This window comes from Amblyomma mixtum, chromosome 5 (assembly GCF_055824585.1).
Source record: "Amblyomma mixtum isolate Tamu chromosome 5, ASM5582458v1, whole genome shotgun sequence".
NCBI classification, from domain to species: domain Eukaryota; kingdom Metazoa; phylum Arthropoda; class Arachnida; order Ixodida; family Ixodidae; genus Amblyomma; species Amblyomma mixtum.
The window spans coordinates 69,713,579-69,728,214 of record NC_143016.1 but is presented as its reverse complement, the minus strand read 5'-3'; the positions used below and the strand labels follow the sequence as shown (position 1 = coordinate 69,728,214).

Sequence of the window (14,636 nt, the reverse complement as noted above, 5' to 3'; positions counted from 1 at the left end):
GTGTGAAGATGAGAGTACACTGAAAGTGTGACACCGGTGTACATGCAATTAGTAAAGCTTATAGCCTAGAGTAAAACGTATAGAGCTTAGTAAGGCTTATATGCACCTATTGTCGTTTATTCGCGCACGAGACTACTTGAAAAAGAATCTGAAATGAAAATCCGAAATCGGAGGCATTATGTGTGACACAGGGGTTAACGCAGCTGCTGTGGACTTTCTAAATGTTTCGCAGGTAATTCCCGTGTCAATGACTTGTAATATATATTTTTAAAAAATGCCGGACGTTTGCTTTGTGCTAATGCGAATTTCAGTGACACGTGGGGTGGCAGGAAATGCCGATTACAGTAGGACTGTTTAGTAACTCTGGTTAATATATAGAGCACGATGCCAGTTGCGTTTATGATGCTACACTGGCACAAACGCCACGGGAAAGCTGTCGTAAATGCATCATGACGTCACCAATGGCGTCATTGGTGACGTCATGATGCATTTACGATGCCAGTTGCGTTTATGATGCTACACTGGCACAAGCGCCACGGGAAAGCTGTCGTAAATGCATCATGACGTCACCAATGACGCTATTGCATTTGAACCAATCAGTGATTGGAATTCCGGCCATTCAGCATGAGGTGTTGCTCCAGGTGTGTTACGCCAATTACCCCAACGTCGTACGAACGCAAAACTTGGAATTAACAATTGTCGCTGTAAAAAAAAAAAAAAAAAAAAAAACGTAGCTCCAACCACTTCAGATGGCCGTTGTCTTCCACAAAATTCGCCCGGCTAACCCCCAAGGTGTACCTTTTTCGCTGGCACCCCAACCCTCTACCATCTTAAATGCAGCCGGCGCTGCACTTTTGAATTAAGAGGAACACGCACGATGGCAGAAATCTAATAAAGTTTCTCTCTATCATCAAAATTTGAGCGTCCCTCTCATTTCATAAGTCACCGGGGAACATAACGCGAACAACACTGTCCAACTGCACACCCAATATTTTGAGGTTGAACAGCATGGCTTGCCGCTCGTCATGAAAGCACTCACACACTGGAAGAAAACGCTCCACATCCTCCACTGCGCCTCCATTCAGGCAGCACATGATATAAACAAAACATTCTTGCTTTCATAGAGTTAAAAGAAGCTGTTCTGAACATTGCGAAACAGTCGCCAAAAAAAAAAAAACACACAGATTGGTTTTAACCACCATGCCCTGATACTCCACTCATTTGCCTTCTGGTGCATTCGGGCTGGCGCTTGCTTAGCTCACAGACGACATAAAGCAGAAGAAGACGACGACGCTAAGGATACGCGGCTGGTGAGCTTCTCTATTACTATTTCTTTTCCTCTAAAACTGCTAATCTTTCCAGCAGTTCACCTCCTGTGTCTTGGCCACTCCCCCGTAGTGGGTATGTGCCATTTTACTTGAGGCCAACCAACCAACTCTCTGTCTATTGTTTCTTGATAGGTTGGAATAGCCCATGTACTATCAGCGTCAAATGAAACACAAATGAGAGAATTGAAACGCAAACTGTAAAATATGAAGATATTGCACTAGAGAGGCGGAATATTATTATACCCCGGACCAGGACGAATTTTTCTTTAACTACGAAGTTTCTGAGAAAGCTGTATAGCTTTCCTTTGTAGCCGTATGGCTGCGCTCGGGTGGATGCCAATGAGTAATTACTCCCTTATTACAAATCTACTCCACCTTGGGGGATTCCCCTAAACATTTGACCAATATTATACCGGTTAGTTTTCGCATCGAAGGCGTAAAAAGCGCTCTTAGGAAGTGTTTAATAGGCCACGCCTGTATTTCCTCTTCAGCCACTAAAATCTCTTATTGTTTGTGCTTGCGTTTCTATTGCTTTCTTCGCGTTTAATTTGAGGCTGATGGTACCGTTGTTTCAGTCAATGGTTTATGGGGGTTTACCGTCCCGACGCGACTCAGGCTATGAAGGACGCCATAGTGGAGGGCTCCGGAAATTTCGAACAGCTAGGGTGCTTTAACATGCACTGACATCGCACAGTACCCGGGCCTCAAGAATTCGGCCTCCATCGAATTTCGACCACCGCGGCCGGGATCGAATCCGCGTTTTGGATGCGCACGACAAGCGTGTAAGCAAGTGTGTACGCTTCAGTGGTGCAGTGGTTTTCGGCGTTTGACACTGTGCCGTCACGCAAAGCTCATGCCGTGATGCTGGCGAATTGCCCCCCCCCCCCCCCCCCAAAAAAAAAAGAACTTTTGTTTGCGACAGATGAGCGTCTCTTGCTCATGCTAATACAGCCCCAAACTGCCTCTCGTTGAAACTACAATTCTTTATTTGCCAGCCCTCTCGGCATTTCTATTGTGTCGGATAGTGCAGTTGCAGGCCACGAGAATTGCAAGTAGGGCTCTTAGTGCGTTAACACTACCAGGAACATTTTCCGATTTCGGGCCTACATTGAAGCCTACATTGTGGCAGGCGGCCCGCCTGTCCACCTTGTTGTGGGCAACCTGCCAGGTGTGTACACCTGTGTGAAGGCCTTCAAGGTAAATTCCTTCAGTAGAAAGGCCTTTAGGTCAAAGACCTTTGTGGTAAAGACGTTTTCTCTGAAGGCCTTCACTTTAAATGCCTTCCGGGTAAAGGAATTTAGGTCAGACGCCTTTAGCACGAATGCCAGCCGACGCGCTTAACCAATGCTAAACAGTCGATCTGCTGTTTGTTTGCCTTTTTTTCATGCTGTGTTCGCGCAGGAAAGCAGACAAACGATCGCATTTCACTCTCAGCCACGCAACAAAATTCGTCCTAACGCAATAAAACCATAAAGTGAGGAGAAAGAGTAGAAAAAGTTATTCCCCCGCCGCGGTAGCTCAGTGGTTATGGCGCTCGGCTACTGGCCCGAAAGACGCGGGTTCGATCCCGGCCGCGGCGGCTGAATTTAAATGGAGGCGAAGTTCTAGAGGCCCGTGTACTGTGCGATGTCAATGCACGTTAAAGAACCCCAGGTGGTCGAAATTTCCGGAGCCCTCCACTTCAGGCGTCTCTCATAGCCTGAGTCGCTTTGTGACGTTAAACCCTAATAAACCAAACCAGAAAAAGTTATTCGAAAGAGATGGCTCCTTTTCAGGACTTATCTTCACGAGGCCTCGATATGCTAGCTGCTAAATGCGCTTTCTCTTTGAACTGCTGCCAGAGCAGCGTGAAATGCAGTAAATACGCTCCTCTGGGGTTCTAGTACCGCATATGTTTATTGCCTTTCTCTTTCGTGTACCGTTTTATATAAACATAGTACCAACGTTCTAAATGAAGGACTTGGCACTTTTTTCCCCTCTCTTTTTCCTGACCTTCAAGGTGACAATAAGCCCAGCCGCTTCCTGCTAGTACTCTTCAGCTCCTAAAAGTACGCTGAAACAGCGCAGAACAAAAGCATGGGCTCCTGCTGGTCATATCTTATGTTCACTGACAAGCCCAGCATACAAACAATGGCAAGCGCGTCTTTCGTAAGTATGCAACGAAACACAAAAAAAAGCCTTTATCATGATCATTATCATCAGCAGCAGCACCCAAGTTAATTTTCCCCAACTGCCACTGTCTTGCACTCGCCCTAGCTGACCCAGCAAATTTCCCAACCTCTTGTCTTCATCTGGCTTTCTGTCGCTCTACACTGTTCTTTTTTCCTTCTTGGTATCAGTTCTAAAAATGATTCTTTTGCGTATTATATGCCCTCCCAATATCCACTTCCTCATTTGATCATAATTCATTTTTTCCTCCTCTTTTACTCGTTTTATTTCCCTCTCTCTGATCCGAGCGCGGCATATTTTAAGTGTCTCGACCACTGAAAACAAAAAAAAACAGCATTGATCGCTAAATAATGCGCTATTTCTTAACTCTTGGAACAAATTGTTGATAATGGTGCGTAAATTAGTGGGAAAAAATCAATGGTGATTACACCCTTTGTAATGCGGATGATTAGCGCTCGTTGGTCCACATTGTGCATTTGCAATTGTTGGCTTTTACTTCGAATACTGCTGCACGCATGAATGTGATTACTGTGTTTCTGTTTTGGGAGGGTTAAAACGAGTTATTTATGGTGTGAGAAATGCGTTAGCATCGACTTGAGCATCTTATCGTGGAGTGTGTTTGCGGGCAGAGTCCCGAGAGCGCTCGTACTCTGTTCGATACGCCGCACGTTTGTGGCTGTGAGCATACGTGTAGCGTTCAGAGAACGACACTACACATCGGCTGCATCCATGACCCTATCACAACGCGAATAATATGCCATGTCATCGCTGGCGGCCTTATCATGCGCCCGCCCCACCTGATAACGACGAAGTTAACTCGAGGCACGGGTTATCTGCATGGGGTAGTCACGTTATTGTGGGCGCTGGATTACCACTACTGTTGCATGTACTACTACACTACTAGGACTACTATTACTCCTACGTGAAGGCCGTGAAGCTCGACTTTAATAGCTAGCGCTTTGATAAAAAATGCTTGGGTTTCAACATGGCTGAACCTTGTTTTTGAGAGCGGAAGCTCGATTAAGCATGATCAGACACGGTTTGCTGTGATTTAACGTTTCCTCGCTCTATCCTTCGCCAACGCGCCCTGTCACCGTTCTTGATCGTAGAATCATCAGATTCAATCAGCCGTCCACGATATACACAGCCGAAGCACTGGTTACAGCGCGCGACTCCTCCATGGCTATCCGCGAACGTCAAGCAACGCTTCGCGCTCTTTGTTATCTTATCAGATGAACGGCTGGTCACGTGGTTCAGCGCAAAAGCGATGTGAGCACTGAATCACGTTGTTCAACGCAGTCGGGAAGGTGAGCGAACGCCGCCGGCACCGCGCGCCGCAGCCGCGCCTCGGCGCGGCGTGTCACATGGTATGACGTCACAGTCACACCCCCTATCCGCCGCTTGAAGGTCATTCTTTGGATCAGCATGACCTTGCCGTGTCGCATGGGAGGAGTAAAGCTTCCGCTCTAAAAACGATTGCGAACCAGCCGCCAGACCATATGCCCCCGTAAAGGCTGCTTCTCCGTACTAATATATATTATGCAAGAAAGCCAACTTAAGCGTTCCGATGACCGCCGATGAACACGCAAGTGTTGGCCTGAAAACTGGACATTCAGAATTAGGAATACTTTATACCGAATTCTAAGAATTTAAACTGAGTTCGTACACGCATGAATTGAGAGTTACACACAGAGATTAAATTTTCAGTGAGGATGCAGGCGCTATATTGTTATCTTGTTGAAGTCTAATCTGAGTACTTCACAAAAGCGCTAAGTTCGCCGTAGAAGCTCTATGTATTATATAGGTGGCGATTTTTTGTACGCAGAGAAAAACATTTCTCCAGTATTGATCTTGTGTAAGCGTAAATACAACAGCCGCATACTGCGTGTACGTACTAGAATTGACCTGCGCTGTCGGCAAGAACAGCTAGCAGTTATTGGTAAACATGTACTAAAGCTATAATGAGTGAAATGTGAGATACGACTGCAGGTTTCAATGGCTAAAAAAAAATTTGCTCGGCTCTAGGTCGTACCCAGAAATTCCAGACAAGCGCATTTTTCAACGGGATATTGTTTATGAGCGCAATTTTTTCATATTTATAATAAGCTTTCGCCGTAACAATCACCCCCGCACCTCCCCTCGTCAAGCTTGCACTTGTTTTGCTACTATCGTTTTTGCTATCATCAAAAACGTTCCCCATTGATTTCCTATGCAATCTTTACTCGATGCGAGCGATGGCAAAAATTTAAAAGAAAGGTATTGCCACGCATCGGAAGATTTATTTATTTATTTATTTATTTATTTATTTATTTATTTATTTATTTATTTATTTTATTTTATTTATTTATTTATTTATAAAATACTGCAGCCCGAGAGCCAAGCAGAGTGGGCGATATTACAAGAACAGCCAAGGAGATAACAACTGCCAATTCATCAAATTCACCGAATAACACTCTCCATAAGAATCTGACATGCGCACGAAGAACCCGTAGGCTATAAAGGGTAACAAGGATGGCTCGGAAAACAGCATTGTTTAAGAATAAAATGCGCAAAAATTACAAAAAAAAACGCCAGGCGCAGACAGCCAAGTGCCAAGAAAAACATTATCGTGCAACAGCCGAGTTTGAGAATAATCAAAACATGAAAAATGGATCGTCAAGAAATAAAGATACACGCCAGGGGAAAAAAATGCAAAGAACAAGAGAACACTAACTCACATGAGAGAAAACACGCGCTCTTCAGGGTCGGCAGTATCACGCGCGGGAAAGACATGAGCTGGGAAGCTCTCATAGAGCAGCTCATAGTGTGGGCAAAGAAAGAGTTCTTGAAGGGGTTCGTTCGCGCGAACTATGGAGCCTGTTTCACATGCAAGCGAAAATGCTAGCGAATCCTGTCGCCGCGGCGAAAAAACCTGTTTTGAGTCGTCGCTGCGATGAGCGGCGAGGTTTCAACCAGTTGGAAATTTTCGCTTCGACGCGCCGCTCAATCGCTCAGTCGCTTGCATGTGGCGCAGGTAGTCGCCTGAGTTGAAATTAAACTGGTGGTGATATAGAGAGAAAATTTTTAACTTGGTGAGTGCTCTTCTCTTTTTCAAGGTTGTAATATTGTTTGCGGCCATGAGATCGGACGGTGAAGTATGCCTCTGATAACTGTTACCGAAGCGGATTGCTTTTTTTTTTTTTTTTGATACCATCACTTTATGGGCTGTGGAGCAGACTTTAATTTGTGGCGGAGAATGGATCATTATTTTCAATATTTTTAGTGCGTAAGGATTAATCTGATGGGTGCAAACCCCGAGCAAAAATTCAGGGGGGCACTTTGTTGACCTAAAGTGCGGTGAGGCGAAAGCCTTTAGCGCGATATTGCTGCTTGTTTCACTGATGTGGGGTTAAGATGTTAAGTACACAATTGTTTGTGAATCTTAAATGCCGGAGACACTGGAGGTCGTTTGAGAGGCATCCGTCTGATTCGACGCCTTTCTGCAAACACTTTCCAGCGTCCTAGACAAGGAGAACTACATATGCGTTGGCAGGATGTAGCGTTTCCTATATTTCCTATATTTTACTTTCCAGACTATGCACACTATAGCACTCATGACGTGCCTATTTGCTATCATTAAAAGTGACGACGCAGCAGTTTACCTAAAACTTCAAGCCATCGACAGCGCACCAGGAGGTCTGTATGTCCGTTCAGTCGATTGACGTGATCTTATTTCACCGGCTGACTGATTATCATTGAATGTTTTCTCTGATTTTTTTCAGAGATTTTTGTGGTTTCTGTCACTGGAATCGTCGTTACTTACACAAGTATCCTCACGGACCTGTTTCTTCTCGTCGGAATAGAGGATGTAAATCAGCTCCCAAACGTAAACCATCTGCGAAGACCCCCGGCGTTAGCTGCAATGTTAGGTTTGGTTTGGTTTATGGGGTTGGTGGAGGGCTCCGGATAATTTAGACTACATGGGATTTTTTCGCGATCAGGTTACTCTCACTACGCGTCGTTAGGCGACGAGTATATGTGCCCTTAGCCTTTTCTCCGCATGTGGTAGTGGGTACAGTATGCTACATGGCGAGACGCGCAGGTCACAGCAGCCAGGAGGACACTGACCTTCAGTAGCGCCATTCGTCGCGCTCATGGAGATTGGCATGCAGACGCTCACGTGGCTAGCAGCTTGCCGCCACCGCAAGCACGGGCGCATTCACAGGCAACGCTGGCTTTGTCGCTGGTGCATTACAGCTTTCTGGGCTTTTAAAGCCGCATTACTCTTAAGCATGGTAGTCTTTCGCTCACACTGTCATGTGCGAACTGAAGGGAAGAGGGCGCGCGAGCGGCGCCTCCTCCCCGCCAGTTCTCGTGCGGGTAGCTAGGTCTCGGGAAGCGAGCTGCAAACTCGAGTTGAGTTTGTGAATGAACACTTCATTTCGCTCGATGGTCGACACCAATCGGCCCGAGCAACTCGCATCGTCTTCGCGGCTCGTCACAGTGAAAGCGATTTAAGACGCCATTGGTGAATATAAGCCTATGGCTATCACACGACGGCGCAACAGAATTTCGAGAATTCTGTAGCAAAACACAATTACCATCGACAGCAATCTGTCGCACGACAGTACTCACGACAGGCTGTTGTGTCGCGCGGCTCCATTCTCTCTGTCGCACGACACCACCTGCGACAGAAACCTGTCGCGCGACAAATCCTGCGACAGGGACCTTCTTCGCACGACAAAATACAGGAATGATGACTGTCGTGCGACAGAAATTGTTATTTAAGGGATCCCTATAGTGTGGATTTCAAAGGGCTGCCACGGAGTGCAGGCGCAAAAGTGGGTGAAAATTAGGTATGCCAGCCGTATAAATGCATACATGCAGCTCTGCATTTAAAGATTTACAAGAAAGGTCAGCAACAATGACTGGTATGACTTCTCTTGCTGCTCAGGGACGTGCTAGTGTGTTAAGAAAGTACAAAAAAAAAGAGAAAAGCAGCTCTTTCGTTGCGCAGAACTGCCGGCTGGCGATGCAGCTGTTCACCTGGTGGAACAGCTTCTGCATTTCGCTCAAGGGCCTACTGGTGCTCTGCGCTGTCGCCTGGAAGGTCACCGGAGAAAACGTGAGCTCGCGTCACCTCTACCTCTTGCTCAGTAGTCTTCCGAGATCTGTTTTCTGACTGCCTCTACTTTTTTTTGCTCACGCGACATATTGGTCTTGACTGACACACCCATCCCACTCTCATACATCATCATCATCATCAGCCTGACTACGCCCACTGCAGGGCAAAGGCCTCTCCCATGTCTCTCCATTAACCCTGTTCTTCGACAGCCGCCCGCTTTCGATCTCTTAACGTCACACCAATCATTTTTCTTTCCATAGCTCGCTGCGTTGTCCTTAAATTAAGCTGAATCCTCTTTGTTGGCCTCCACGTTTCTGCCCCATAGGTGAGTACCGGTAAGATACACCTGTTGTATACTTTTCTCTTGAGGGATATTGGTAAACTGCCATTCATGATCTGAGATAACCTGCCATAAGCGCTCCACCCCATTCTTATTCTTCTAGTTATTTCCGTCTCATGATCCGGATCTGCGGTCACTACCTGCCCTAAGTAGACATATTCTCTTACTACTTCCAGCACCTCGCTACCAATAGCGAACTGCTGTTCCCTTGCTAGGGTGTTGAACATTACTTTGGTTTTCTGCATGTTAATTTTTAGCCCAACCGTTCTGCTATAAAAAATTATATAGACGCTAAATCCGATTGATGGGGCAGAGCATGCTACATTGATTATGCCATCTTTTGTTAGTTCTCCATGAAATGCAAAAAAAATTACCGACGATTACGTTAATTCCTAATGCGAAATTTGAGCGCAGCAAATAAGCTGTTTCACCTTTTCGATAGATTGAGGCAAAGAAATCGAGCAACACATGTATGCGCTATCACAGAATTTTTTTTTTATTTTTCACACGTATTCCTTTAACAAAGACTCCACTAACAGTTCTTGACAGTCATGAAGGAAGCTTTGTGGTCGGAGAAATAGACTGATATATGTTCGACTTGGTACACCAATGCCTGATTCTCAAAGACGAGATCTATAGAAGTGCCTCGCGAGGTTGTCACAGCCGTGGAACGCGTTACGAGCGAGAGGAACGGGATGTTCTCCCGCATAAGTGTTAGGAAATTGCTGTTTGTCTTTATGTCAACATTAAAGTCCCCTACTACTAACATCGGTGTGGATCGATGGACGGTTAATGCGAGTTGCAGGAAGTGCACGACGTCTTTCGTGAGTGCGGTAGGGGCGAAGTAGGCAGCTACTACCAGCAAGCCGTTGGGTAACTTTGTGGCGCACAGTTCGCCAACTTCATGTGACGTGCCAAACATTTCGACTGGTATTGCAGAGAGACCTGTGTGCAAGCAGATAGCGACTCCCGCCGCTCTGTTGTGGTCTCTGCGAGCACCACAGCAGTATAGGAAATGTATGATTTCGAGAGGCTCTTCGAGATCCATCCAGGTTTCAGCAAAGCAAAGTACAGAGGAATGGCGCAGAATGTGATCGTGGTGTACGTCCTTGGCATGTGCGGCAAGGGAGCGTACGTTAAGAATGTGGTTGTGAATGATGAATCAAGTGCTGCCAGCGAATGACGCGTCCATTGGCTGTCTGCGTGTGTTACTGATGTGTGGTTAACATGTTAAGCTTCGCCTGTAAGAGTGGAACGCGACAGCGTCTTGCAACGCTGCCAGGGAGTCCACAGAACGCCATCGCCAATTCGGCTGTACGCCTTGCTGGACGGTAAATTTATTTTTTGAGGAAAGGAAATGTATCTCTCTCGCATATCTGGGTGGACACCTGCACCTCGCCGTAAGGGAAAGGGAGAAGATGGGAGTGAACGAAGACGGCGTATTAGCTAGACGCGCCTTTGTTCATTCCAAACCATTCAGCTGGCATTACGGAGTGGCTAGCGTGCTCGTATCGCACTCCGGAGACCCTGGTTCGATTCCCCAACTCGACCAATTTCGTTCTCGGTTTTATTGATTTATACGGTCTAACTAGAAAGGTTAATTAGGCTATTTCATATTTATATTATTGTATTTCTATCCATCGTGTTCTGTCATTAACCTGTAAATTGTTGGAACTGTCTAGGATGTTCGACACAACGTATATGAAACGAGCAACGTCTTACTGAGTGGGGAAGTGCGTGGTGGTGGAGGGAACGCGGCTTCGTACTTATCTTTTTTCAGCAGCGTCTCCTTCCGTGGACGCTGTTGTCGCTGCGGCGAGCGTCTATCTATTCTTTTCTTCTGAGCTCTTCATTCTCCTCTGTATTAATTAGGCTAATTGATTAATTAAGCAATTAACTAAACTCAGTCCAACTTAGTTGCAGCATCACTATACGATCCCTTTGATTGGTTGCATGGTTACTATTGATTGTAAAACATTTTATTCGCCGGGAAGAGCTTGGCAAGAGGTCGCGTTAAGTGGTCGAGAGTACATAGCCCTCGACGACTTTGTCAGCCCACTCCACCGCCAAAACTTGCGTCAGAGCTAGCCAGCACGGTCTCCCACCGCTCGAGAGAAGGAGCTGTAACTAGATCACCCGGAGGTGGCTCTATTTTGCAGTCCCACAGGATGTGATCGTAGGTAGCACGTTGGCCACAGTGTTTGCAGTTTGGGTTGTAAAGATCTGGATAAATGCACGCGAGGAGTGATGGGGTGCGTATCGATCTCGTCTGTAGACGACGCCACGTAACCTCTTGTTCTTTACTAAGTCTTTTGTCTGGAGGGGGGAAAATTCTCCTCTCTAGTTTAAAATGATTGGTGAGATCATGATATGTGATCATGGAGTCCTTCGTGAAATTCAGGGAGCCAGACTCATCCACTGCCCGGTCGACGAAACCTCGGGCTTTATTGTGGGCTGCCTCGTTCCCCGGATTCCCCGAATGGGCTGGGACCCATATCAATTCGGAATAATTTGGTGAGAATTTGGTTGCGTTAAGGATTCTAAGGGAGGTGTCTGTAATTCGCCCTTTAGCGAAATTATTGATACCCATTTTGGAATCGCTGAAGATTATGCTTCCTTGGGTATGCGCTAGGGCGAGGGCTATAGCCGCCTCTTCTGCCGTTTCAGAGGATTTCGTTTTGATTGTCGCCGAGACGATGTGGTCACCATTCTCGTTCACAACCACAATTGCAAAGGCATTGGTATTTTTGTATTCTGCTGCATCTACATAAAGTGTTCCAGCGCACTGTCTGTATTTGTTATGTAAGACTTTGGCTCTTGCTTGTCTTCTACCCTCATGGTGTAAGGGGTGCATGTTTTTGGGGAGTGGTTTGATTAGTAGGGCCGTCCTATAGTCGCGGGGTAAGTCTACTTTAGCATCGTTATTCGTAGGTAGGTGGTTACTAGCCAAAGTACAATTGGCCCCATTTGAAATTCGCGCACTGTGACGTCACGAGCATTTCGACCAATTGAAAAGCGTGACATTGGGGGCGGAGCTGGTTACGAGGCCGACGACGACGCGAAACCCAGGAACGGACGCCAAAGAGCTGCGCTCTAAAAACACCACTGATTGACAGAGCAAAAACTCGAAGCTGCGAGGATTGCAGTGAGGGATGCGAACCCTCGCAGCTATCCTCAAAACGATTTCATTTGAAAGCAATATTTATTTTTTCAATATTCTTTCAGTTAATTCTCTTCGTCCGCGTGGTCTTGCTTACCGCTGCCATACTTGTTATCAAGGTAAGTGCGCCATTTATGTCGTGAGGGTGATTCTAGGAGAGATCAAACTGCCCAGATATTTCAGATCTTTAATATTCTTGATTACTTTATATATAGTGCACACATTATTCAGTATGCCAACAGTGAATTTTGTTTTGTTGAAATGCTAATATTTCATACACAGCTCAATTTCGCAAAATTGCAATTACGTAGGAATCAAGATATGAAAACCTTGATGGATATATTTTGCGTGCTAAACGTTCAGGTGACAAAGAATATCTCGGCTTATTTCCGCCAGACCCGTGAAGACCATACATGCCAGTATCTGGAACTTCGGGCCAAATTTTTTTGTGCTGGCTTATATTACTGTTTTATATACTGCAGAAACAACGCCTTAAAAGCATCTTCACGAACACTAATACGTTCCATGGTTAATGAAGCAAATGCTACTAGTACCAGTACATCTTTTGTGACAGAACTGCGATAGACACAGCAGTTAATTTATTTCCCTACCCAACAACCACTTAGTGGCGTCGCTGAGATGAAATATTCTGTTCCTGTAGTCGGCAATGTGAGCAGGGTTAAGATACAAAGTTGAAGGCCGACCATATTCTGCTCAGCAAGCATAATGTACGTTGAGTTTTTTTTTTTCCTAAGTGCTTAATTTTTAAGAAGTCACTCACTGATCCAACATGACTTGGCATTTCGATATGAAAGAGCCCATGAGTACAGCTCGACTGCATGGAATGTAACATACGAGAGGCATAAGAACCAAAAGGCAATGTCCTCCTTAAAGAAAACCTTGAATATTCCATGCATTTGACAAATGACTTATTCTTTTCAAGAGAAACATAATGGTAAACCATGCCAATAGCTGCATACTTTTGCATTGTGTGAAGTATATTACTAGGTCTTCTCGAGCAGAACACCACAGAATAAGCACCAGCATGAAACGTGGCCCTATAAGGAGTATTATCTGATGTCACAGCCACCGTTTTCTTGTCCATGGAGCGCAGCGAAATGCCCCACGCGTGTCTAATGGGATTATCGCCGCTTGCTCCAGCCTGCACCGCTGAAGTGCTGGACAACAAAATGGCGCCCATGACGTCAGGTGAATATCCCCTATAACACTGTAGTGAGTGCCCTTACAGTCCGTCTCTGTGCCATACCATGTGCGGTTACATTACGTTAAATAAATTACCACTGTGTTAAAGCAAGACTTCTAACACACAAGTTTCCCTAGGGATTCTATGAGCTTCCTGTGGAGACAGCTGAAAAGAAGTGAAGGGCATTTATTAGAAACAGTGGCCTGTACGAACGAGCTGGATCAGCTTGAAGAGGAAGTCTGTGGAAGAAGGATGCTTGTGTCAGCCCAGCTTGTAGTAACAGTGTACAAAAAGGCCGGCGCAGGTTTCCTAATACCAAACAAAGTATTCCGGAGTGACGTTGGCATTGTGACTCGACCAAGGGCTTCTTGGCCTACCTTGGATGATGTTGTTCTGAATTTTTTCGCGTTATTTTAGCACTGAAAGGAACCTAGTGTCCACGAAGGCTGCAGAAGGTAACGCGCAGTGATGGCGTTGACGTGTTGTTGTGCTACTGCAGGGGCACTACACGCGTCAAGTGCACGCCTATTACCAGCAGGTGAAGCCGCTCAGCGCCGCCCAGCCGACGCCATCCGCCCAGGCGGTCGCCCCTTCGAGCTCGCAGCAACAGCAGCAGCAAGAGGAGGCGTCGGTGCCCCCCGCAAGCCAGCAAGTTGCCTTGATCGACTGACTGACCAGCACAATGCGCTAAGGACTGTCTGGCTCGGAAAAGAATGCTGTTACTGCTACTTCGAACACCCAATGGATTAGGCTGGGGGGGGGGGGGGGGGGGATATTTATTCCCTTTCAGTGTGCGTTGCATAAATACACTTCAGTTCTTATATTTTGCGTGCTGTATTTTGGACTAAAATACTATGAAAAATGATCACCGTAACTTCGAGCTTGTTGCTAAATAAATGCAGTTACGTGCTCGCATGTTTATACTAACGCATATACACGGACAGGCAACATATTGCCACGTTTCCACAAGCAGCCACTAGGCGGCTGCTCTTCGCAAGTCGCGTGCACCGCCGAGTGAAAGAAGAAGAAGATCGGTTCCGGCTTCCTCTGGGTGCTCTTGGCTTGTTCTCCGGTGCCGTCCACGTCAACCATTAAAGCCTTTCGGTTACGAGCCCCAACGGCTACGTAACACTGGTGGAGGTGCATTCAAGATCCCATGTCCCGGACCTCTTCTCGCAGCAGTTCAGCGAGTCCCGACCGACTCCCGCTGGTGTCTACACCCGTTCATCGCAGCAGCCGCCGCGTTCACGGCCTCTCCCCAGAGTTCGGTCTCCTTCCCGACCGCCGACCCGTTCAGCTTCATCCCATGGCGCAGGCGAGTTCCCCTCATC

General features: G+C 46.4%; 2 protein-coding genes across 2 annotated transcripts in view; one reads left to right on the top strand and one right to left on the bottom strand.

Annotated features, from left to right (window-relative positions):
• LOC149342566 (integrator complex subunit 14-like) overlaps positions 1-14,636 on the bottom strand; it is a 40,021-nt gene that overhangs the window by 3,786 nt on the left and 21,599 nt on the right. The window lies entirely within an intron of this gene.
• On the top strand, positions 3,405-14,035 carry LOC149342567 (uncharacterized). The gene is made up of 6 exons (XM_089542188.1): positions 3,405-3,476; positions 7,070-7,172; positions 7,259-7,344; positions 8,494-8,601; positions 12,167-12,220; positions 13,805-14,035. The coding sequence occupies exons 1-6, from the start codon at positions 3,405-3,407 to the stop codon at positions 13,973-13,975; spliced, it is 594 nt and encodes a 197-aa protein (XP_089398314.1). The 3' UTR covers positions 13,976-14,035.